This window comes from Amphiura filiformis, chromosome 5 (assembly GCF_039555335.1).
Source record: "Amphiura filiformis chromosome 5, Afil_fr2py, whole genome shotgun sequence".
Lineage (NCBI taxonomy): Eukaryota > Metazoa > Echinodermata > Ophiuroidea > Amphilepidida > Amphiuridae > Amphiura > Amphiura filiformis.
Window position 1 is genome coordinate 42,757,598 of NC_092632.1, and position 24,862 is coordinate 42,782,459.

General features: G+C 35.7%; 1 protein-coding gene across 1 annotated transcript in view; it reads right to left on the reverse strand.

Annotated features, from left to right (window-relative positions):
- The window catches only part of LOC140153166 (excitatory amino acid transporter 3-like), a 47,292-nt gene that overhangs the window by 18,039 nt on the left and 4,391 nt on the right, over window positions 1-24,862 (reverse strand). The window contains exons 2-5 of the mRNA XM_072175834.1: window positions 20,535-20,577; window positions 19,698-20,017; window positions 19,084-19,317; window positions 18,373-18,567 (exon numbers count right to left, since the gene is read on the reverse strand). Coding sequence (XP_072031935.1) covers window positions 18,373-18,567; window positions 19,084-19,317; window positions 19,698-20,017; window positions 20,535-20,577 — 792 coding nt within the window. The remainder of the gene's footprint in view (window positions 1-18,372; window positions 18,568-19,083; window positions 19,318-19,697; window positions 20,018-20,534; window positions 20,578-24,862) is intronic.

Consider the following 24,862-nt stretch of genomic DNA (forward strand, 5'->3'; position numbering starts at 1 on the left):
TCGCAAACGCAAAATCGGAATCAACTCAAATTTTGGGAATAACCCTTTTTTCGTGGATATCTGTTAAAAATGTCATAAAAGGATCACGAAATACTCCTTTAAATTTAATATGAAAATTGAAGGAAAAAAAATGAACTGATCCCAGAAAGTGAGGAGGGAGGTGAATAAGGAAATAACCGAAAATGTATTGACTAATTTTAGACATTTTCAGTGATTTTTGTTCTGAAACTGGGGCCAAAAAAGGAAAAAGAAAAGAGAAAAGCCCAGGTTTCACTTCCCTGCAACCCTGGAAACAATTGTTTTGCCTCCATGTACCTTCACCCAGTGATGAAAACACAACTTGACTTAAGTTTTATCATAGGCTTAGGAACCGGGGGGCTTGGAGAGCTCAGGCCCTCAATAATTTTTCAGGCCCCTCAATAATCCTTGGTGCTTCGCCAATTTTTTTTTTTTCAATTTTCATTTTTCCCCAAAATTACAACCCCCCCCACCCCATGTTGACAATCTTCCTAAGCCAATATTTATGATGGCAAATCAGTGAATAACAGTGCGGAGTACGTGTCGGCTTCAAAAAATTAAATCTCCGATCGTCCCTGAAAAATCGTTAATCGTTTTTCAGTTTATAGCACCATATGAAAAGATTCAGTAATTCCAGTATAATGAATCCTTTTAAAAAAGCGTAAGCATCTTAAACATCCCCATCTGACAGGGCACAGTTCATTGGCCCCAATATATTTCTACATTCATATAATGACCTTCCATGTGTTGGGTACAAAACCTCATCCTCCAAGACTTATAATATTAACTTCTGAGCTGTGGATTTTTTAATATAGGTTATTTAACTCAAATTGCTATCATAGTACATGGAGCTATATGTGGTGATATTTTGTCTTGCTACATTTGTAGTGAAAATGATTAACCTTACACCTGAAATTAGAATTGGGTCCATTTTATTCTATGCCCCCTATGCTTCCCACGAGGGGTCATAATGGAGCCAAAATGTAACTTGTTATATCATGTTGTAAACCGGGGGTGGTCTTCAAAAATATACAGAAATGTGCCACGCAGACTTTCGAATGCTGACTTCTCTATACCTACTTTTTCCTGTTTCTGCCACCCATCAGTATACCAATGTTTCATCAAAAACACCAAAAGCACCCAACTCTGCCCTAATTAGGCGCTTTTAGGGACACTTTTGCCCAAATGTGCCCAATTGGGCGCATTGGTCTTCACTAAACCCACCAAAATCGCTGAAAAGGTACCCCAAAACGGGCCGTGGCAAATCCTCATATACCTTAAACCATGGAGAACTCCTTCGGGGTTGTAATATACCTCAAATTGTTCTTCATTGCTACGAATTTTAAAAAAAGAAGACAATTGTCATTTTGTACTAGGGTGCTTAGTTCAGGAGTTATAGAGCAAATTAGGTCAAATGTTATATATCTTCTTGTACAGGGGCTAAAGTTACCGTGACCAAATGCACCGATTCAATCGCGTCTTGTCTCAAATTACTCCTGTTGACAAACAAGATAGCATACTTTGTTAGAGAAATGCGTAGCCTCGGAATCGGATGAAATCATGGGTCAAATGTTAGCCTAAAAATTGTTATGTCTCAAAGCCCACGGCAGTTTAAAAAACGAATGCGGAATGAGTTGTTGTTTTTTGTTATAACTAAATTTTGAATTAAGATGTCATTTTCGAGTGCGCAAAAGTACTCGGCATAAAATTGTGGTTGACTTACACAATTGAAGTACAAATATCAATTGTTTTAAACCTAAACAATGCGAGTATCGAATCAAATAATATTTCTTCCAAATTTGTCAGAGAATTTCATGATTTTAAGGCAAAAAAAAATTTTTAAAAAAAGAAATCGGATTATGAATTTCGACCTCTGTGTATGCAAGTTATGACATAACTCCTAAACTAAGCACCGTAGAAAAATAGTACAATTCCCTGTGATAAGAAAGGCAATTTAAAATATATACGGTATTACAACATGATGGGGCTATTAATTTTTGGCCACACTGTAACCTTCGATCGGCATTAGGCCAAATGCAAAGCTGTAAGAAATGTTAGAATGACGAAGTTGACCAAATTTTAATCCGGCACTTATATAGCAGAGATTATCAGGAACAAGAAGGAAAAAATAAGAAACAAAACAAAAAATAATAATGATTCAGTGCTCAAGAAATCATAAACCCGCCGTATATGCTATCTTCAGTAGATAGTCAAAGAAATAATAACTTTTAAAAATCATTAAACATAAATTAAAAAATTATATGAAAAGATGTTTTTAACAGATTCCGCTGGGGGTATTAATTATTTTCTTCATAGGCCATAAATGCTGTCTTCAGAAGATAGCAAGCAAAAAACATTAAAAAAATAATAATGTTCCAAAAAACATTGCCTAACATGCGTTGTAGATGATGATTCAGTACGGCGAGAAACGGCAAAACATTGACCGGGGCTACGCGCTTAGAAAAAAAAATCGGCATTAGGCCGAATGCAAAGCTATAAAGAAATGTTAGAATTACGAAGCTGACCAAAATATAAAACGGCACTTATATAGCAGAGATTATCAGGAACATCAAAAAAAAATAATAATAGTGATTCAGTGCGCAAGAAATAATAAACCCGCCGTAAAAGGGACAAAAAGAGGTAAAAACAGAGAAACACACAGATGCGGAAAGAGGTGAGTCTGTAATACAGACTTCTCCGTATAGTCCACTTGCCCATTTTGCATACTCTGGCTATTACATTTAAGTATAAAACTCTGATTTATATTGATTTGTGTGCAACTGATAGATTTTCACATCTGTATCTGATCTTTTCAGTCACCGCACTCCCTCTGTTTGTTAGCCGGCTTCTGACTTTGCCTTGCGGTTAAGATTTTTAACATGGGACTCTATGGAGAGTTAGGCCAATTTCTGGCCTAACTAAAATTGGCCATGATGTAATGCATCTTTAAATGGATCTGCCTTGGTCGCCCATATCTCGCTATGGTTTAAATCTTCCGGGCCCGCGACATTACCATTAACTACACCGTACACAACTATCTGTGGTATATGCGGCGCTTTTGTGTTGACGCGAAAGTTAATCTCTCATCAAACATCTAGCGCGTCTTGTACTATACCATGCTTAGTACTTGAAGACCTGAGCGCAAAGAAGACCGTAAGTCCACTTGGCCCCTCAACATGTATACACTAAAGTTACGTATAGTTTCTTAGGGTTTTATAATGTTTAATATATGTTCAAGGGTGAAAAAACATTACCAAACTATACGAAACTATTACGCAAGTTTACTACTTTAGTGTATACATGTTGAGGGGCCAAGTGGACTTACGGTCTTCTTGCGCTCAGGTCTTCACTTGTGGTTAATGGACTGATAAACAAGTATGCTTGACAGTGTGTTTTAGGGAGCAAAGTCCGGGGTAAAGTTCTGCTTAAAATTCAAAGTCCATAGTCGGATTTTCGGGGTTCGCTATCAATAAACTGGTAGATTCCAAAATCAGAATTGTTCAGTATTAAAGTGAGCCATTATAATTATGCAAGATAATGTTGCACTCAATTACTTTTATTGTCACTAAGGCAAAAAAAAAAAGGTTTGTCTCAAAGCTCGCGCGCGCATTTGTAAAATCACGCGATTTGACAAAAAAGAAATGCGGAATTTTTTTTTATTTAAAAAAAAAAATTTAGTTTTTTCCAGAAAAATTGGGCGAATATCAGACTTTTTTTCTCAAAATACCATTAAAAAAGTCGGGAATAAAAAAAAAAATCGCATTTCGCATTTGTTTTCAAACCATTCGTGAGCTTTGAGACAAACCTTTTTTTTGGCCTAATCATCTGATATTTTTAACTCTTTATGACCATTTTACTATTGAATACTTTAATTTCAATAAACATCAGTATAATTGTGAGTTCAACGAAATGGGTTCATCATGACTAATAATAACATATTTTTAATAAAATTCGACTATGGCATAGTCTAGTCTGTAATATCGCTTTAAACTTTCTGATGTGGATTGATGTATTAGAAAGAAAAAATTCGCCGCTACATGATAAAGTGAAAATGTAGAGAAAATAATGTAAATCATTACTTCTAGAGTAGAAAGGTGCAATGAATCGGGTTGAGATTCTAAATGCTATATTCAGTATTTATGGCGAAAAAAATCCTATTTAAACCGCGCCCAGCTGCGGTGCGCGAATTAAAAATTCGCCATTCGGCCTAATGCCGTTATTTTTAAAAAAAGCGGGGGGGGGGGGAGAGAAGAAAGCTAGAATGCCGAAGCTGACCAAAATTTAAAACAACATTTGTATAGCAGAAATTATCAGGAACACGAAGGAAAAAATAAGAACTAAAACAAAAAACAAAACAAAAATAATAATGATTCAGTGCGCAAGAAATCATAAACCCGCCGTAATTGCTATCTTCAGTAGATAGTGAAAATAATAATCATTCAAAAAATTATTAAACATAAACAAACTAAAATTATTATGAAAAGATGTTTTTAAAAGATTCCGCTGGAGGTATTAATTATTTTCTTCATATGCCCTAAATGCTGTCTTCAGAAGATAGCAAGCAAAAAACAAAACAAAAAAATAATATTAAAAAAAAAAAAAACATTGCCTAACAAACGTTGTAGATGATGATTCAGTACGGCGCGAAACGGCAAAACTGCATTGACCGGGGCTGCGCGCTTAGAAAAAAAATCGGCATTAGGCCGAATGCAAAGCTATAAAGAAAATGTTAGAATGACGAAGCTGACCAAAATTTAAAACGACACTTATTTATAGCAGAAATTTTCAGGAACATGAAGGAAAAATATAAGAAACAAAAAACAAAAAACAACAAAAAAACAACAAAACAAAACAAAAATAATACCGTGATTCAGTGCGCAAGAAGTAATAAACCCGCCGTAATAGGGACAAAAAAGAGGTAAAAACACACAGATGTGGAAAGTGATGAGTCTGTAAAATCGCTTTAAACTTTCTCATGGGGACTGGTGTATTACAAAGAAAAAATTCGCCGCTGCATGATGAAGTGAAAATTTAGAGAAAATAATGTAAAACATTAATTCTGTAGTAGAAAGATGCAATGAATCGGGATGAGATTCTCTAAATGCTATCTGCAATAGATATCGCGAAAAAAATCCTAAAACGCGCCCGGCTGCGGTACGCGAATTAAAAAATCGGCAATCGGCCAAATGCCGCTATTAAAAAAAAAAGGGGGGGGGGAGAAAGGAGGTAAAAACAGAGAAACATGTAGATGCGGAAAGTGATGAGTCTATAAATATCGCTTTGAACCTTCTGATGGGGACTGATGTATTAGAAAGAAAAAATTCGCCGCTACATGATGAAGTGAAAATTTAGAGAAAATAAATTAACACATTACTTCTAAAGCAGAAAGATGCAATTCTAAATGATAAGGGATGAGATTCTAAATGATATCTTCAGTAGATATCGAAAAAAAAAATCCTAAAACGCACCCGGCTGCTCTGCTCAAATTAAAAAATCGGCATAATGCCGGTCAGCCTAATTCCCCGCTATTATAAAAAAAAAAGGGGAAAATAAAGAGGTAAAAACAGAGAAACATGCAGATGCGGAAAGTGATGAGTGTGTAATATCGCTTTAAACTTTCTGATGGAGGACTGATGTATTAGAAAGAAAAAAGTCGCCGCTGCATGATCCGGTAGATGAAGTAAAAACTTAGAGAAAATAATGTAAAACATTAATTCTAGAGTAGAAAGATGCAATGAATCGGGATGAGATTGTAAATGCTATCTTCAGTAGATATCGCAAAAAAAATCCTGAACAAATTGCTATATCTTCATTATACAGTCAAAATAATAATGATTAAAAAAACATTAAACACAAAGAAAGAAAAAAATATATATGAAAAGGTGTTTTTAACAGATTCCCCTAGATGTATTAATTATTTTCTTCGTAGGCCTACCAAAAAACATAAAAAATAATAATGTTCCAAAAAAATATTGCCTAACACGCGTTGTAAATGATGATGATTCAGTACGGCACGAAACAGCAAAACTTCATCGGCATTAGGCCTATATGCAAAGCTATAAAGAAATGTTAGAATGACGAAGCTAGCCAAAATTTTAAACGGCCCGTATAATTCACCACCCGGGGTACACATAATTATTGCACCACCCTTTATATATAGCAGAGATTATTAAAAATAATAATGATTCAGTGCGCAAGAAATCATAAACCCGCCGTAATTGCTATATTTAGTAGAAAGTCAAAATAATAATCATTAAAAAATCATTAAACATAAAGAAACAAATTATATGAAAAGATGTTTTTAACAGATTCCGCTGGAGGTATTAATTATTTTCTTCAGGCCCTAAATGCTGTCTTCAAAAGATAGCAAGCATCACACGTTGTAGATGATGATTCAGTACGGCGCGAAACGGCAAAACTGCATGGACCGGGGCTGCGCGCATCGACATTAGGCCGAATACAAAGCTATAAAGAAATGTTAGAATTACGAAGCTGACTAAAATTTAAAACGGCACTTGTATAGTAGATATTATCAGGAACATGAAGGAAAAAAAAGAAACAAAACAAAAATACAAAACAAAAACAAAAAAATAATAGTGATTCAGTGCGCAAGAAATAATAAACCCGCCGTAAAAGGGACAAAAAAGAGGTAAAAACATAGAAACACACAGATGCGGAAAGCAATGAGTCTGTAATATCGCTTTAAACTTTCTGCTGGGGACTGATGTAGGCCTATTAGAAAGAAATCGCCGCTACATGATGAAGTGAAAATGTAGAGAAAATAATGTAAAACATTACTTCTAGAGTAGAAAGATGCAATGAATCGGGATGAGATTCTAAATGCTATCTTCAGTAGATATCGCGAAAAAAATCCTAAAACGCGCCCGGCTGCGTTGCACAAATAGTCAGGGAGTGAAAGCAGTTTAGGTAGAATTAATTCCTCAATCGACGATTTTTGTACCAGCGGGTGTAGAATATATTGTAGTATTGTATAACAAAAATCGACTAAAATCTACTTTGGGCAAAAAAAATTACAAGCCTTAGAAAATTGCACTTATTCTAACTTTGAGCAAGTTTATTTCCGAAGAGGTAAATAGAAAATACTTTTGCGAAGCGTGGTCGCATCGGCTATCGCGACGGCATTACGCGCTGATACATGAGCGTCAAATAGCGTATATTACGCATACACCGTGTTCCGCGCTAACTCACATTTTATTGTAATTATCCTTCCGCACACACGGTTCGCATCATTGATTGCATATTTTGACATTCATTAACGGCGGACTGTTCATGAAATGCGGATTATTAATTGGGATCTTCAGCATATAGCTGCTTTCAAGATACTTAGGTGTCGTATTTAGTACGCTGCCTGCTATAATAGCCCACTAGGTCTAGGCCTATTATTAAAAAACAAAAAACAAACAAAAACAAAACAAAAACATGTCTCACGTCCTCCTCGGCTCTATAGTCCGGGTTTTTTAAAACAAAAAAGAGGAAGAGTTGCTTTTTATCTCTTATGAATGATCGCAAAATTGGTGCAAATACAAATAAACTTAGGGCTGTTTTAGCGTATAGGCCTATAATAATCTATGTCTGGGAAAAAAGACAAGGGCTTAGTTATTTTTGTTGTTCTGAGAGGTAGGCCCCCGGGAGTAGGGCCCCTTTAAGTTAGGCTAGGTCTATATGTGATCATAAAACCTTCCATGATGTTTGGTTCTTTTAAGTGGATCGTAGGCCCCCGGGCGTAGGCCTATACCTATAGGCCCTACATACCGTACGGTGTGTCCCGATTGACCACATTTTCCCTCGTGAAGCATGAAGTGCCAAGATGGTGAAAGTCTAGGAGAAGTAGAGTAGAAAATGGATTTGTCAATCATAAGAATCTAAACGTTTTTTACTTCAACCTTGTAGAAAAAAATCTATTAAAGTTATATAGCCTAACAGTGGAAGTCCCAGGATCAAACCTTGTCAGCCATGAAAGATCATTTCTACCATCTACAGCCCAATTATGGAATTCTCTACCTGCCCAAATTCCAGCCATTAGATCGAGGGCCAGCTTTAGCAGGGAGCTTAATCGCTTTCTGGGTGAATCTTCGTCAGCAACTTCTAAATGATTTATTTGTCTCTGCTGTTAAGGGATCTAAAATGAGCGTTTATTGAGTTTCGACAGTATTTTTTTTGGGACATTAGAGCACCTCAGACCTATCGAATTGCATTCTGAATACGAAGCATGTCTTTCTGATATCAAATCATTTTCATTTTTGAAAATCACAATATAATACAAATTTTATGACAAATTATAAAAATTGATATTTTTCAAATTTTTGATATATAACAGTCCTCGAAGTAAATTATATAAATCTAATGACATATTCTTAAAGTGTATGTAGCAGGGAGGAAAAGCCGACGGTCAATTGAAAATTTTGACCTTTCATATTGAAGATATGGATTTTTTCCCAAAAAGACATAATTTTTTGTGTGTTTTGGGAAAAAAATCCATATCTTCAATACGAAAGGTCAAAATTTTCAATTGATCGTCGGCTTTTCATCCCACCTACATACACTTTAAGTATAAATCATCAGATTTATAAAGTTTACTTCAAGTACTGTTAAATATCAAAAATATCAATTTTAATGATTTGCCATAAAATGTATTAAATTGCGAATTTCAAAAATCAAAATTATTTGATATCAGAATGACATTCTTCGTATTCAGAATGTAATTCGATATGTCTGATGTGCTCTAATGTCCCACAATAAATACTGTCCAAACGTTCATACCCCAGCCCTTAATGCCCAGTTAGGCCTATGCCATGTCGAAAGTTCCGTCAACTTTCGCTTAGAAATAAAATAATGTTTGAGCAAGGTTGTTTTAATGATAATCCGCCATCGATTGTCAGTGACTAAGCGGGCTTCAGACTCCGAGTATTGTACGTACAATATTGTATGTACAATATGTACGTTATTTAATCTATTGCCATTCTATTTCCAGTAATGTTTAAGTTCTAACGAATGTTTGATGACGAAAAATCGATAATATGTTACATACAATATCTAGAAGAAATATATTATCGATTTTAAGTCATCAAACATTCGTTAGAACTTAAACATTACTGGAAATAGAATGGCAATAGATTAAATAACGTACATATTGTACATACAATATTGTACGTACAATAAAAAGTCTGTATACTGCTTCAATTTCATGGAGCGATAACATTTCAATCAAATCTATATTAATAATAGGGCCTAATAGGCTCCCGCGATATCACATGTGTAAAAGCGTGTGCGAACAGGTATGCAATGACGTAGGCCTATAATCCTATATTATTAGGCCGTCAGTTACATTATACATTAATAGGAAAATAAAAACACGATAAATCTATACTGCATTAGCAAAATAATTGCATAATAGGCTTTTATACCAACCAGTTATAACTCATTTAATTAGTAGGCCAAAACCAACTTCTGTCAGCAGACTAAATCATCGGACCAAATGGATCTGTGGATTGTAGAGAGTGGCGGTGTGTCCCCCTGCCGCCGTTCGTCATGGCCGTCGGTTCATGATGTAAGGCCGTCGGTAGACGGAAGGCGTTGGTGAAAAAAACTGGGTGAACAATAGATTATTTTTTACCCAGAGTGACAGAAAAAAGGGGAGAATACCGCCTATTATCCATTTTATTATCCTTTTATTTATTCATTTTTTTATTTTTTTGCTCTTCACTTTTTCAAACCATGCAAAAAATGTTGGGTCAACAAATAACAACTTCCGTCGGCAAAAAATATTTCCGTCGGTACATTTACAAGTTGTGCCCCCCCCCCGTTTCCAAACTCCTGGCTACGCCACTGTTTGTAGACCAAATGGTTTGTAGACCAAATGGGTTATGGGTTATTAGACCAATTGAATGAGCCCCCCCCTCCCGGGTGGTAAAATTTCCGAACGGCCGCCAAAAATCACTTACTCTCCCCCTCTCGGCCTGTCAAAAATCGCTTGCCTCCCCTCTCGGGCCGCAAAAAACCTTTGCCCCCGGCCCCTTGCACATACCAAATTTTTGGGATCCCAATTTGCAAACCTTATATGATCTTGTCCCCCCCCCCACATTACACCCTCCTCCAGGGCTCATATTATTATTGTACAGGTCTAGATAACTAATAATTTCCGTTGTAGGCTTCTTGCAATGTCTGATATAGTCTGGCCTATATATATACCAATTAGGCCTAGGTTTAATGACTATAATTAATTGGTGAACGACATCAATGTATTTTATACATCAAATGTATTACTTAGGGCCTAAATATTTATTCTTTCATATCTATTCAACAAATGGGGACATCTGAATTCATGTTTGACGAACAGGTAAAAGTCGCAAGAACTTCAAACGCAAGTATAGGGCCTATCTCAAAATGGCCATTTTGTGATACGCCACTATTTCATCCGAGCGACAAATTATTATTGCACAAGGTGGCGATCAATTAGACACCGACTTCGTGCGTGTGATCTGTTCGTGACGCTCTGGTTTACGCAGTATGCAAGCCAACACGCTCACTTGTTGCGCGAACGCAATTACAAAACAGTAAGCGTAGACGCGTTAACCATGTTTGCGTAAATGCGGCTCAAAAGTCGGAAACGTTCGTGATTTGTATATTTTTGCTGTAAAATAGTGATTTTCAAATGCCTGTAGATTTTTTTGCCCAGGGTGGATTTTGGTCGATTTTGGATATGTGATAGAATAATTGCAGCCACGTCTACCAGTACAAAAATTGTCGATTGAGGAATTAATTCCAGCAGACAGCCTTCCCAGAGCTCTCTCTCCCTCACTAAAATTAAAAAATCGGCATTAGGCCTAATTCCGCGCTATTAAAAAAAGAAAGGGGGAAAAAGAGGTCAAAACAGATAAACAAACATGCATATGCGGAAAGTGATGAGTCTGTAATATCGCTTTAAACCTTCTGATGGGGACTGATGTATTAGAAAGAAAAATTCGCCCCTACATGATGAAGTGAAAATTTAGAGAAAATAATGTAAAATATTACTTCTAGAGTAGAAAGTGCAATGAATCGGGATGAGATTCTAATGCTATCTTCAGTAGATTTCTTTAAAAAAAATCCTATAACGCGCCCGGCTGCGCTGCTCAAATTCAAAATCGGCATTAGACCTAATGCCGCGCTATTAAAAAAGAAAGGGGAAAAAAAGAGGTAAAAACAGAGAAATATGCAGCTGCGGAAAGCGATGAATCTGTAATATTGCTTTAAACTTTCTGATGGGGACTGATGTATTAGAAAGAACGAATTCGCCGCTACATGTTGAAGTGAAAATTTAGAGAAAATAAAGTAACACATTACTTCTAGAGTAGAAAGATGCAATGAATCGAGATGGGATTCTTAATGCTATCTTCAGTAGATATCGCGAGAAAAAAATCATAAAACGCGCCCGGCTGCTGTGACCAAAATTTAAAATGGCACTTATATAGCAGAGATTATCAGGAACATGAAGGAAAAAAATAAGAAACAAACCAAAATAAACAAACAAAAACAAAACAAAACAAAAAATAATAGTGATTCAGTGCGCAAGAAATTAATAATAAACCCGCCGTAAAAGGGACAAAAAAAGAGGTAAAAACAGAGAAACACAGATGCGGAAAGTGATGAGTCTGTAATATCGCTTTAAACTTTCTAATGGGGACTAATGTATTAGAAAGAAAAAATTCACCGCTACATGATAAAGTGAAAATTTAGAGAAAATAATGTAAAATATTATATACTTCTAGAGTAGAAGATGCAATGAATCGGGATGAGATTCTAAATGCTATCTTCAGTAGATATCGCGAAAAAAATCCTAAAATGCGCCCGGCTGCGATGCACAAATTAAAAAATCGGCATTAGGCCTAATGCTGCGCTATTAAAAAAGGAAAGGGGTAAAAAGAGCTAAAAACAGAAAAATATGCAGATGCGGAAAGTGATGAATCTGTAATATTGCTTTAAACTTTCTAATGGGGACTGATGTATTAACAAAATCCTAAAACGCGCCCTGCTGCGGTGCGCAAATTAAAAAATCGGCATTCGGCCTAGTGCCGTTATTTAAAAAAAAAAAAAAAGGGGGGGGGGAGAAGAAATGCTAGAATGGCGAAGCTGACCAAAATTTAAAACGGCACTTGTATAGCAGAGATTATCAGGAACACGAAGGAAAAAAAATAAGAACTAAAACAAAAAGCAAAAAAAAACTAATAATTATTCAGTGCGCCAGAAATCATAAACCCGCCGTAATTGCTATCTTCAGTAGATAGTCAAAATAATAATCATTAAACATAAAGAAACAAAAATTATATGAAAAGATGTTTTTAACAGATTCCGCTAGAGGTATTAATTATTTTCAACGTAGGACCTAAATGATGTCTTCAGAAGACAGCAAGCAAAAAACATAAAAAATAATAATGTTCCAAAAAACATTGCCTAACACGCGTTGTAGATGATTATACATGATTGACCGGGGCTGCGGCATTATATGCAAAGCTATAAAGAAATGTTAGAATGACGAAGCTAGCCAAAATTTAAAACGCACCCCCTATAATACACCGCCCCGGGGGTACACATAATTATTGCACCACCCCTTATATAGCAGAGATTATCAGGAACATGAAGGAAAAAAATAAGAAATCATTAAATATAAAGAAAAACAAATATTATGAAAATAGATTCCGCTGGAGGTATTAATTATTTTCTCCATAGGCCCTAAATGCTGTCTTCAGAAGATAGCAAGCAAAAAATACAGGGTGTTCCAGAATTATTTATACCGGGAAAGTTTAATTTTTCTAGGTATGAAGAGCATTACTATTGGTATCATTGTGTTAATTTCTAAGATCTACATATATTAAGCTTTCTTAGAAATTTTAGATTTTAGAAATTGAACGTTGCTAATAGAAGTTACAAGATATTGGGTAAAAATTGTGAATTCCAAGTTTTGACAAAACAACCTATTCTTTATATGGCAGCGGTTTTGAAGACAATTATTGCGGTGTGAGGGTTTCAACATTTGAAATGCCGGCAGAGATAGATTTGTCATAAAAGTAGGTTCGTCCTTCGTGTCGCACCATGTATTTATGTCCACAGTATATTAGTAAACCCACAGCTAAGTAACGGAGAAGATTAAAATTTGCTGCAAAGGATCCTTGAGGAAGTTATATCCTCTGTAATAATAACATAATTAAGTAAAAATTGTGGTCAAAATCGCATAAAAACTATGTTTTTCAACCTAAATATCTGAAGTCATATTGAAATGTTTCACTTAATCCCACATCAAGAACTATACTGCAATGTAAGCTCTACATCTGTGCCAATTTTGATGTATTTTCTATAAAAGAATGTAGGATGTCTCCAATATATTGCACAGTACGGCAGGACGATGGTAATAAAGGTTCCATGCGTTATGATGCCTTTGCACTGTAAATTACACACACACCGTTTTCATCCATTTTCAGTAATATAAATGTCACGCCAAAACGAATCACGCTATATTTATATGAAAGTCTCAGAATAAGTAGGAGACATGTCTGTCATTGTGTTGCACTTAGTTTCTAAGTTATTTATTTTGCGCTCTATCGAGTATCGACGAGTAATGAAAGTGGTTTTAGATCGAAATTCTGCGAAATAACAAATGTCTAAAAATTGAGATTTTTTGGTCAAAATTGTTCGAATGTCTAAAGCGGTGTCGAATGTCTAAAATTGACGTCAAATGACTCCATGACACGTGATCGGTGTAGAAAAGTGGATTTTAGATCGAAATTCTGTGGAATAACGAATGTCTAATTTAATCTCGAATGTCTAAAAATGCAATTTTTTGGGGTCAAAATGTCAATTTTGATGTCAAAAAGTGGTGTCAGATGACTCCATGGCACTTGATCGATGTAGAAAAGTGGTTTTTATATGACAATTATCGGAAATCACGAATGTCTAATTTCGAATGTCTACAAAATTTTTCCGTCAAAATTTTTCGGGAAGGTCAAAAATGGTGTCATATTACTCCAGGACACGTGATCTGTGTAGAAAAGTGGTTTTTAGATCGAAATTCTGCGAAATAACGAATGTTTGATTTCTAATCTCGAATGTCTAAAAATGCAATTTTTTGGGTCAAAAAATTTGTTGATGTCAAAAAGTGGTGTCAGATGTAGTTTTAGGTCGAAATTTATAAAATAAAACGGAAATAACGGAGATCCAAAATTTTGAGTATTTTGGCCAAAATTTTCGGATGTTCAAAAATGGTGTCAACAAAATTTAGAAGACTTTAACTATACATAAGAGTTGTTTTTAGGTAGAAATTTGGCCAAATAACGAAGATACAAAATTTTGAGTATTTTGGCCAAAATTTTTGGATGTCCACAATTGGTGTCAAAAAAATTTAGAAGACTTAAACTACAGTTGTTTTTAGGTATAAGTTTGGTCAAATAACGAAGATACAAAATTTTGTCAAAAGACTTAAGAAGACTTAAACTATACATAACAGTTGTTTTAGGTCGAAATTTGGCCAGATAGGAAGATACAAAATTTTGAGTATTTTGGCCAAAATTTTCGGATGTCCAAAAATGGTGTCAAAAGACTTAAAAAGACTTGAACTATACATTAGAGTTCTTTTTAGGTAGAAATTTGGCCAAATAACGAAGATACAAAATTTTTAGTATTTTGGCCAAAATTTTCGGATGTCCACAATTGGTGTCAAAAAAATTTAGAAGACTTATACTATACATAAGAGTTGTTTTTAGGTATAAGTTTGGTCAAATAACGAAGATACAAAATTTTGAAATTTTTGGCCAAATTTTTCGAATGTCCAAAAATAGTGTCAAAAGATTGCAGAAGACTTAAATATACATCAACTTTTGCCAAATTTCTTTTGTTTAAATTTTTTGCTGTTTGATTATTATGTTCTATCCTACATTTTGTAGCCACTAAGTTTTTATCCATTTCCTTTGATTATTTGAATGTAGTTTGTTGTATTTTGAAATCCTGATTTAAATTATTATGCTGGCATAATGTTTTATCATTTTAAAATTTAAATTCTCATAGTGCAATAAGAAATAATAATAATATTAATTTTGTCAATGTATTTGAAAATGTAGTCTAATTAATGCAATATAGTGTGTGCTATGTATTATTTTTTTTACCTATCTTTTAATATTATTGTTGTACCCAATTAATTTAGGTAATTCGTGTAATTTAAGTTAATATAGTAAATTATTCAAAGTGTTTTGTAATTATTTATTTTTTTGTATGTAATAACTGGGCCATATGGAAGAACAGGGGAATACTTAAATTTTCCCCTGAATATGGACCCAGTATAAAGAAGAAATAAACAAACAAACAAGATACAAAATTTTGAGTATTTGGGCCAAAATTTTCGGATGTCCAAAAATGGTGACTTAAACTATACATAACAGTTGCTTTTAGGTCGAAATTTGGCCTGATAACGAAGATACAAAATTTTGAGTATTTTGGCTACAAGTTTTGAATGCTCCAAAATGGTGTCAAAAGACTTAAGAAGACTTAAACTATACATATAACAGTTGTTTTTAGGTCGAAATTTGGCCAGATAACGAAGATACAAAATTTTGAGTATTTTGGCCAAATTTTGTGTCAAAAAAATGGTGTCAAAAGACTTAAGAAGACTTGAACTATAAATAAGAGTTGTTTTTAGGTCGAAATTTGGCCAAATAACGAATAATAAAATTTTGACATTTTTGGCCAAATTTTTCGGATGTCCAAAAATGGTGTCAAAAGATTGTAGAAGACTTAAACTATACATAAGAGTTTGATTTGAGGTCGAAATTTGGCCAAATAACGAATATCTAAAATTTTGAATATTTTGGTCAAAATTTTCCGATGTCCAAAAATAGTGTCAAAAACTATAGAAGACTTGAACTATACATAAAAGTTGTTTTTAGGTCGAAATTCATAAAAATAAGGAATTTCAAAAACTTTATATTCAACGTATAGAATTATTCAATTGCGAAAGTCTAATCTCTAATCTCGAGCCAACTTCTCCAGGAAAGCTAACAAGGCAATCAAGCTTGACACCACCTTAGAAGGCCTTCGGCGCATCCTGCTCAGGAGATGGCGAGACATTGACCAAGGAAAGATGAGAAATCTTGGTCAGAGCATGCCACGACGAATCCAGGCAGTGATAGACAGTGATGGTGGGCACAGAAAGAGTTCATGAGACAAGTCAGAGATAAGTAAAGGGTAGCAAGTATTGAAGTTGGAAAGTGGAGTAAAATAAAGTAAAGTTAATAAGTAAACAGAGCACATCGGTGTCCTTTGTGTGTGTGTGTGTATGGGGGGGGGGGTGTACACGACGAACGCGTTTGGCTTGAATAGAAGCTAAGTGCAACTTTCAAAATCCGACTTGAAGCCACTCAAGCGCCCATATCTCGACCAAATGATACCGTAGGGCAACAAAAGAGGTATCAAAATGCGCAGGAGAAAGCTGCGCTTTATACGGTACATTAAATAAGTTTTTGCTATATATTTCAGTTCCCGATATATCTGACCATTCATAATCGTTTCGATACTTTCTGGGTTGAGTTTAGAAGATACAGCAGGGCTAGCCGGCTTCCCAAATTTTTTTTTTCCGGTGACCCAAATCTCATAAGAAAAACATTGCGTGGCACACAAGGTCAAAATTTCCAAAGGGAGCACAATTTCCACGTCCCAGAATGACCGGGCAAATGCTTTCGAAATACGAAGCGCGCGAAAATTTGCAAGTTTAATGCTAAAATGGGTCGAAACAGGATTACATGACCAATACGATGGTACCTGCACGGAGATGTATTTAAAAAAATTCTTTTCCGGCAAGTCCCGCGACCCCTTTTTGGAAGAGGTCGCGACCCACGATTTGGGAACCGCTGAGATATACAGTAGTCACAAAATAAACCCAAAAAGACAAGTGTGACGAAGAAAAGAACAGACTTACTAAAAGTAAAGGGTAACTTAAGTGAAATGCAATAATGGCGTCACATCATGCAGTTATTGTTAACTACATGTATGCATACAACACAGGGGCACTCACAATAGGCAATTGAACCCTACTGGTAGCGCTGTATCGTAGCTATTGGGGATGAACTAGTTAGTATCATATATCAAAAAGTATAAAAGCTATGATTTTAGTACTTTCTCTCTGTTTCAATTACTTATTCTTTTCCAAATATCTGAATCTTCAACGTGGTACAAGCTTTAATAACGGGGGAATATACATTTTTATTAAAAAGAAATCCTACCATCTATCCAAACTGGCCGTGTTATTCCAATGCACATTTTACTTCACCGGGCAGCCATTTTTGATCGTATTTTGAAGATTGGCGTCATAAAACCGTCATAGGTACAAATTTAGTACTTTCTGTCAATCAATTATGGCTTATTCTCTACATGTCAATCTTTAAATAATTGGCATAGTCCTTGTAATAACGGTACTCCGCCTTGATGAGTAAATGACAGCAAACAGCTGCAAACCAGTGAAAAATATCCCAAAACTCGGTCAGTGGGGCTCCATTCGTACATGTCAATAGAGTCATTATCGATTGGATTAGTCGTCCGTAGCGGACAATTCGGTCGCTCATTGGATCAATATTATCAAGTGGTAATAAATTTGCATTGGACAATAGATTACTATATAATGGTTTAGTACTGCATATATCGGTTTAATCTTCAATAAGCGGGTTTATGGCTGGAAAGGTCACGGTGAATTAAAGCACTAGATTTTATAGTAGTGGAAACAATTTGCTACTGATGACATACTTTAAGTTGTGGTTTCTCTTTCGGTCTTTTAATTTAAAATTCCCGGTAAGTACCGGGATTCGTTTAGTGCATTTGTGTGCAGTTATATGCTTCTATGCAAGGTCTTTTGAATTAGGCACATTGTTAAAATCACCGTTAATTTTTCTACACTTGGGTTTCCGTATAAGCATTAAGCAGGCTTTTTTTCCTCGGGAAAGGGGAGATAAAATTTGGTTTGGGTAGAGTTGCGCGGAAGAGGCCTCAAAACGCCAGTGCGCCAACTTCAAAAAATATGATGATACATTACTTTATACAAATTGTGTTAATTTATGTACGTTTGATTGTACAATTTTGTGTCGTTTTTAGATCGGAATAACCACTTGATTTTGGCTTTTCTACGGTAGGCCTTAAGGCCTATATGGACACAACCTTACTGTACCAACGGTTTGTACCGTGGGTAAATGGGGTTGTCAATGCCGGCTGCATGCGGAAAGCTCTTAAATTGAGATATCATAATTCATCGGACGCGCCGGAGACGCATGCTATTTTGGCTCAGGTTTTTTCAACCTCATAAGCATCAATGCAGTTATACTTTACCTTATTGTGATTACATCTTTTGCATCCAAAGGAATCGCGTTGACCTGAGCAATGAAAATAGCCGCCACAGCCTCATACAGAGCGGTTCCGTCCATGTTGATTGTGGCTCCAATAGGCAAGACAAATCGTGTGACTCTGCGGTCGATTCCCAAGTTCTCTTCAAGACTCGTCAGAGTAATTGGCAACGTTGCGGAACTGTTTAAGAAACCATGAAAATTAAATTAAATTAAAATGAGACCTGTTTCGTAATTTACACTTTCTATGAAACTACTTATATCATAGAGAGAAATTATATTGATACTGTTTACAACATCTTTACCAACGAGAGTTATCTTTACCAACGAATGTGCGCCAGATGGTCAATGGCATTGGAAATGACACTGAATCCTCGTACATAATTATTTTAGAATGAACGCCATTTCGGGTCTTCGTCCGTGCACGAACGACCAATATTTGCGATGTGCATCTTAATGTTCTTTGTTCATGTTTTTTTAGACGAAAATTAACCGCGTTTTGGCTCATTTTAGCATTGCAACTAAAAAAGTGTTCGCACGCTTCCTGATGTGCATTTGTCCCGGCAAAGTCAAGCTGTATAACGTCATTCTGGGAAGCAGTGGGAGTAGCGAGTCGTGGGAAGACTTGGAAAACAAACAGAAGCATTGCTTTATTATTACGATGCTATATTTTAGTTGAACAGGCAGTACAAATTACCTTGACGCTGTGGCAAATGCAGTCATAAAAGCTGGCGACACTCCCAAAAAGTAAGTAACAGGGTTCTTCCGTGTAAATATGAAGTATATCAGAGGCAAAATGACGAAGGCATGTACAGCGAGGCCTGTCATCACTGTGGCTGAATAAAGACCGATCTGTTGAAATGTTTGAACCCAATCGTCCATGCCGAGGATCTTTCCTAGGATCAAGAAGAAGATGCCAATAGGAGATAACCTGTGGTTCAAAAAAGTTACATAATTTAATAAATTGTAACATTGTGTGAAGGAAACTAAATGAAAATCGTCCCATAAAGAACCAGTTTGATTTCTATAGTTTCTCCCTGGACAATCAAATGGGGGAATACTATGGATGCCGTCGAAGATTGGTTACGCACCCTAAAGGTTTTTCTAACACTATGCTTGACAACAGTAAGGCGTTATATGCCACCAAATCCTCACCTATACTTATAACAGGAAGAACGTTGGGCAGAGGAATCTACAGATTCGTATCCACAATATTTGGTAGCTAGTGCTCGTTTTAGTCAAATCTGTTTGATATGAATATATATTACTATTGTGATTGCAACAGTGAATACGAAACAGCCATGCACTTACCAGATAAGGACTGCAACCACTCTCATGATAGCTTCCATGAAGGAATTCACAAAGATCTTGACCGGTTCCCCTTTAGCTCCCATTCGTCCAATGATCGCCCCAAAGAAACACGAAAACACTACCAAACCCAGGATATTGGACTTGTCTTCAAACCCACCAACTGCTTTGTACATTTTCTTTGGCATTATCATGGTCTCATTCATTTCCATCATGTTGCCATCTTCTGTGATCATTGCCATAGTGCCACCCGTTGCTGCCTCCATTGTAGTCATCATCTCCATCATATCCATTGGTTTTATCTCTATTTGCCGCGTTTTGTACTGTATGTGATTAAACAGCAATAAATAATACAGTTGGACATAAACACAACTCAACATTAATTATAGCTTTGTATATCAATATTTTCTTCTTGGGAATCATAGGGAGATCGTGGCCTTAGAGTATTCGCTTCTGGTGTACGAGGTCTTGGGTTCATTTCCCGGCGAAGAAAACTTGCTAGAGTATTGGCTTGGAGAAGAAAAAGGTCTGAATCAATTTGGCAGCATCTATAGATTAAATTCAGACTGATTTAATTTAGAATTGGATAAATGAACCACGAAAGTACTACATCCAAAAGCGGGTACATAGACAACGGTGCTTCTCCACTGATAGCTACCTTCTATGAGCATTATAAAAGTGATAATTGTTTCAAATTATTATCATAATATACGATTGATTCCAGGATTGATATCAACAACATAATGTCCCAATTTACACAGTTCAGACCCGTGATGTACAGGCCTCAGATCCCCCACAACCTCATATACCGGGCTCGTATACCCCCACCACATCACTTACCGTTTGAAAGCATGCAGCTACTATGTTAGGCGGTACCATGTTTCTATAATGAAAAAAATAATAAACGCGGGAAAACTAAATTAGTGCTGAGGTGTTTTAGTTGTTAACACTTTGGAGTGTCCATTCGTTTTTCGTTTTAGTTAATGTTGATACTTTATGGTGTACGCGCGAAAAAAATCATCCACAAAATGCAGAAAAAGGCACGAGTCCAAAAAAATCATTTATCTTGTAGTGTTATAGAGTGGGATAGAGTCAACTGTGATAAATTAGGATAAATAGAAATAGTATAGTGTTATAAAGTGGGATAGATTCAACTGTGATAAATTAGGATAAATAGAAATAGGGATTGCTGATGGAAAGACCCGGACCATGTCGTGAGTTGGAAGCTAGAGAAAAAGAACATATCTGATTGACTGCCAAAGCTAAAGATCTGGAAGGAAGTTCGCGCGGTAAAGTCAGTGCGGTATACAATTTTAAACTGTGGCTGTGAGTTTTTGATAGGTCCCGAGAGGATCAAAATAGCTGGAAGAAAAGTGAGGACGAGAAGGTAAATGATTATACCAAAGAGAATTCAAAGAGGAAAGTACAGTAGACGAGAGCAGCAATTGCCCAAATACATTGGATAGGGCCTATAGAGAGACAACAGTAGCAATTAACCAGTCATTGAAAAAAGAGCAGGTAATTAGGTGTTTGGAAGCCTTTAACAGAATGTGTGCTGGTGAAGCTACTATAGATATCCCGAAACAAGAAGGAAAAAAATAGATTGGAAAAGCTAAACGATTGATAACTTGGTTACATAATGTACTGGAGGCAAATGTCATGGCAGATGATTTCAAGCCCTAGACAATTGCAGTGTAGTTGGATGAGGAATATACCTCATGATGTATACTGTATAGTACGACTAGTCAGGCTAGAAGGTTTTGCTAACAATAGTGGTTTTGTTTTTCGCAGATTATTGCTCTAATTGGGTGGTACAAAATAAGATATCGAAACAAAATTGACACTTTGGGCAAATCAAGAATCTCGAGGTTAGAGATTACATTGGGTATAAATCAAAAACTTGTCAAATTCTGTCAAAACCGCCAAATATCCAAAGTATTCCTCTAGTCATGGAATGATAAGTCGTATGAGACATAGCTAGAAGGGAATAACTTTGAATATTTACCCCTATATGACCTTTAACCTTTAAGTTCTTGAATTGCCCAAGGGTGATAATTTCAAGTGTCATAAAAAGCAATAATCAGCAAAGATTATACACTGTCATGACTGTCAGCATAACTGGCAAAAACTATGGCGTTCTCTGCCAGACTATAGATGAGTTGACTTCTGACGTCAATGCCTGGCAGTATGCGCACGCATTGTCAGAATTGCCTTTGTTTTTGCCTGGCAGCATGCGCGCGGATCAAATTTTGTTTAGGGCTCGTGTTTTTAAAACTCCCGCCACATCACAATGAGGCTATTGAACAGTGCAGTGGTTGCATGGGGTTCACTCAATCATATCGATATACCAATTCCTTGCCTTCGTTGATAAACATTGATGTCAACTCATCTACCAGAAATTCAAATTAGACTGAGGTCAGGACTTGCTAGGCACGATTGGCATATTGACAGATGAAAGGGGAGAGACGGATTAGGAGAAGAAAATGGAAACGTTTGATGAAGCGAAAGCCATACGATTATATGTTCAACATGATTGGAGAGCAGAAGAGAGGGGAGAATTTAAAATCTGAGTGCCACGGACTTGCGGATTAGGCAGAATATGGCAAGCCACAGTCGTCTTATAACGCATACCTTTTGATATTTTATATCAGATGTTCAGTTTAAAATTGTTAATGTTCAGAATATTTCCACTCGCCCTTGGCATATGTATGACACGAACAGAAATTCTTAAAACTCTGTGTCTTTTTTCCATATTTATCAAAACTCGACGTAATTTTTTAAAACTCGGCGTGCGTTTCTTAAACTCGAAGTGCGTTTGTTTAAAGACCCGTTCAGTGATCCCAGCAAAAGTGTAAAAAAATTAAAATTGTTTATAAATTGCTTAAAAGTGAAGGATAAGTCATTCAAATTGTTCATTTGGGATTTTTGAAATGAAACATTTGGCAAAAACCGAAGAAAACAGCAGTATTGACAAAGTTGAAGCCCCATTCAAATATATGTATCTAATTGCAGATTCATGTTAATTCCTTATCTTTGTCTTTAAAAATACACGGCTTTCGGCTGAACCACTAGCAGCTAGGCTGTGTTAACACATTTATGACAATAACAACGGTACCAAAATCTGAATTTTGCTGATTTTACGGTCGTCCGGATGAGCAAATCACTGAATGGGCCTTTAGGTCGAGGTGTATGGTCTAATTGTAACATAATGTTTCTATTGAGGCCCATTATCAAAAAACATCAAGATTTGAGTTAAATTGCTCCAGCGATGATTAGTTTTAATTAATTCTTAAGCAAAAATTGCGTATCACACGAATGACAAACAGAATATCTAGCCAAGAACAGCACTTGTGTAGTGTTATTTTCCAGCTAGATCTTTATACATTTTTTTGCCAAAGTTGTATAGGTATAATTGTAATTGTATATTTAGGGTAGAGTCTGAAGTTTACCGTTTTCTAAAATCCACTTTCCGTGTTGTAATCCGTGTTGTAAAATTTGTAAATCCGTATCATGAATAAAGCTTAAAATGTATAAACAATGATATTAATGTCACAATAAAGTGTTCAATATCGCGAGCAATATGCTCTGATCAAGTTAGAATATTCTCACGATAATAGGCCGACTATTACGATGTTTGAAGGGATATAGGGGGTTCTTGCCTTGGTAATAATAATACCTCGGTATTATTGATCAGTATTTTTATCATAAAAATTGCCACACACAACTCATGATTGTTTTTAGCATTTACTTTTCTTATCTTTTAACAATATTTGTCACATCATACAAAAATGTCATTTTCCGTGTTGTATCTCCGATTCCGTGATTTTCTTCCGTTTTCCGTAAAACGGAAAACTTCGGACTCTAATTTAGGGGCGTCATCGCGTACTTCAACTGGTTCATCTGCACAATACAATCATCAAAGGAATCTTTTTTATCAACGTTACTCTATAGTTTAGCAGTAATCTTACGTATTTCTGGTGTATAGTTGTTGAAAATATTGATAGTATTGATAATTCTTATATTGACCCCTAGTAATTAATTTTACTTTTAGTATTTTTCTGTAAAGTGCCTTGGGGTGCTTGTTGTTGTAGTCCCGGGGTTGTAGTATACGATATGAACAAAATAGTTTGACCTCAATTGTTAGCAATATTTATACACGAGAGGAAAGAGACGAATACGGAGCTCAATTTAATTATATATTAGAAAGTTGCCACTAATACAAAATAGTTTCGATACATGCACAAAGCAGTCTAAAACACACTGATAAGTAATGTTAAATGTTAAACTTTTGAGCGCAATGACCGGCCATTTATATAAAAAGTTATAAAAGTTCATTCAGGCGAATGGAATGGCATGAGTAATTTGCAGTTTTTAGCCAATTAAAATGATTAACTAAGAAACTACAGTGTATGCCTACTTCATGTATGAATTGAGTCAAGGAAGCCAATAATCGCATTTATATTTCCACAATCCATTTGTCTTGTGATTCTTTAGGGGATCGGATAGCAACGTTTCCATAGTATTTTTGTGGGACCTGAGAGCACGTCAGACATATCGAATTGCATTCTGAATACGAATCAATTTTGATTTGTTGATATTCGCGACTGTTCAAAATTGATATTTTTGACATTTGACAATCCTCGAAATAAACTTGATAAATCTAATGATATGTACTTACATTTTTTAGGTCTTTTTGGGAAAAAATTTATAGCTTCAATACGAAAGGTCAAAAATTTCAATTGATGGTCGGCTTTTTCTCCCAGCTACATACACTTTAAGTACATATCATTATATTTCTAAAGATTACTTCGAGGACTGTTAATTGTCAGAAATATAAAATATAGTCAATTTTTAATAATCTGCAATCAAATTTGTATTATAGAGCGAATTTCAAAAAATCAAAATGAGTTGATATCAGATGGACATTCCTCGTATTCAAAATGCAATTCGATATGTCTAATGTGCTCTCATGCCCCACAAAAAATACTGTGCAAACATTGCTATCCGATTCTATCCTTATTATATCAAAAAGTTTTGGACGTTTTTACCCTCTAACGAAAAACCATGTTGCGGAGCTCTGGAATCTTCTTTATATGCCTATACGGCATAGACTCAATACCATTCCTCTTGTGTGAATACTTGTCTTCATATTTGAGTGCAAACTATTA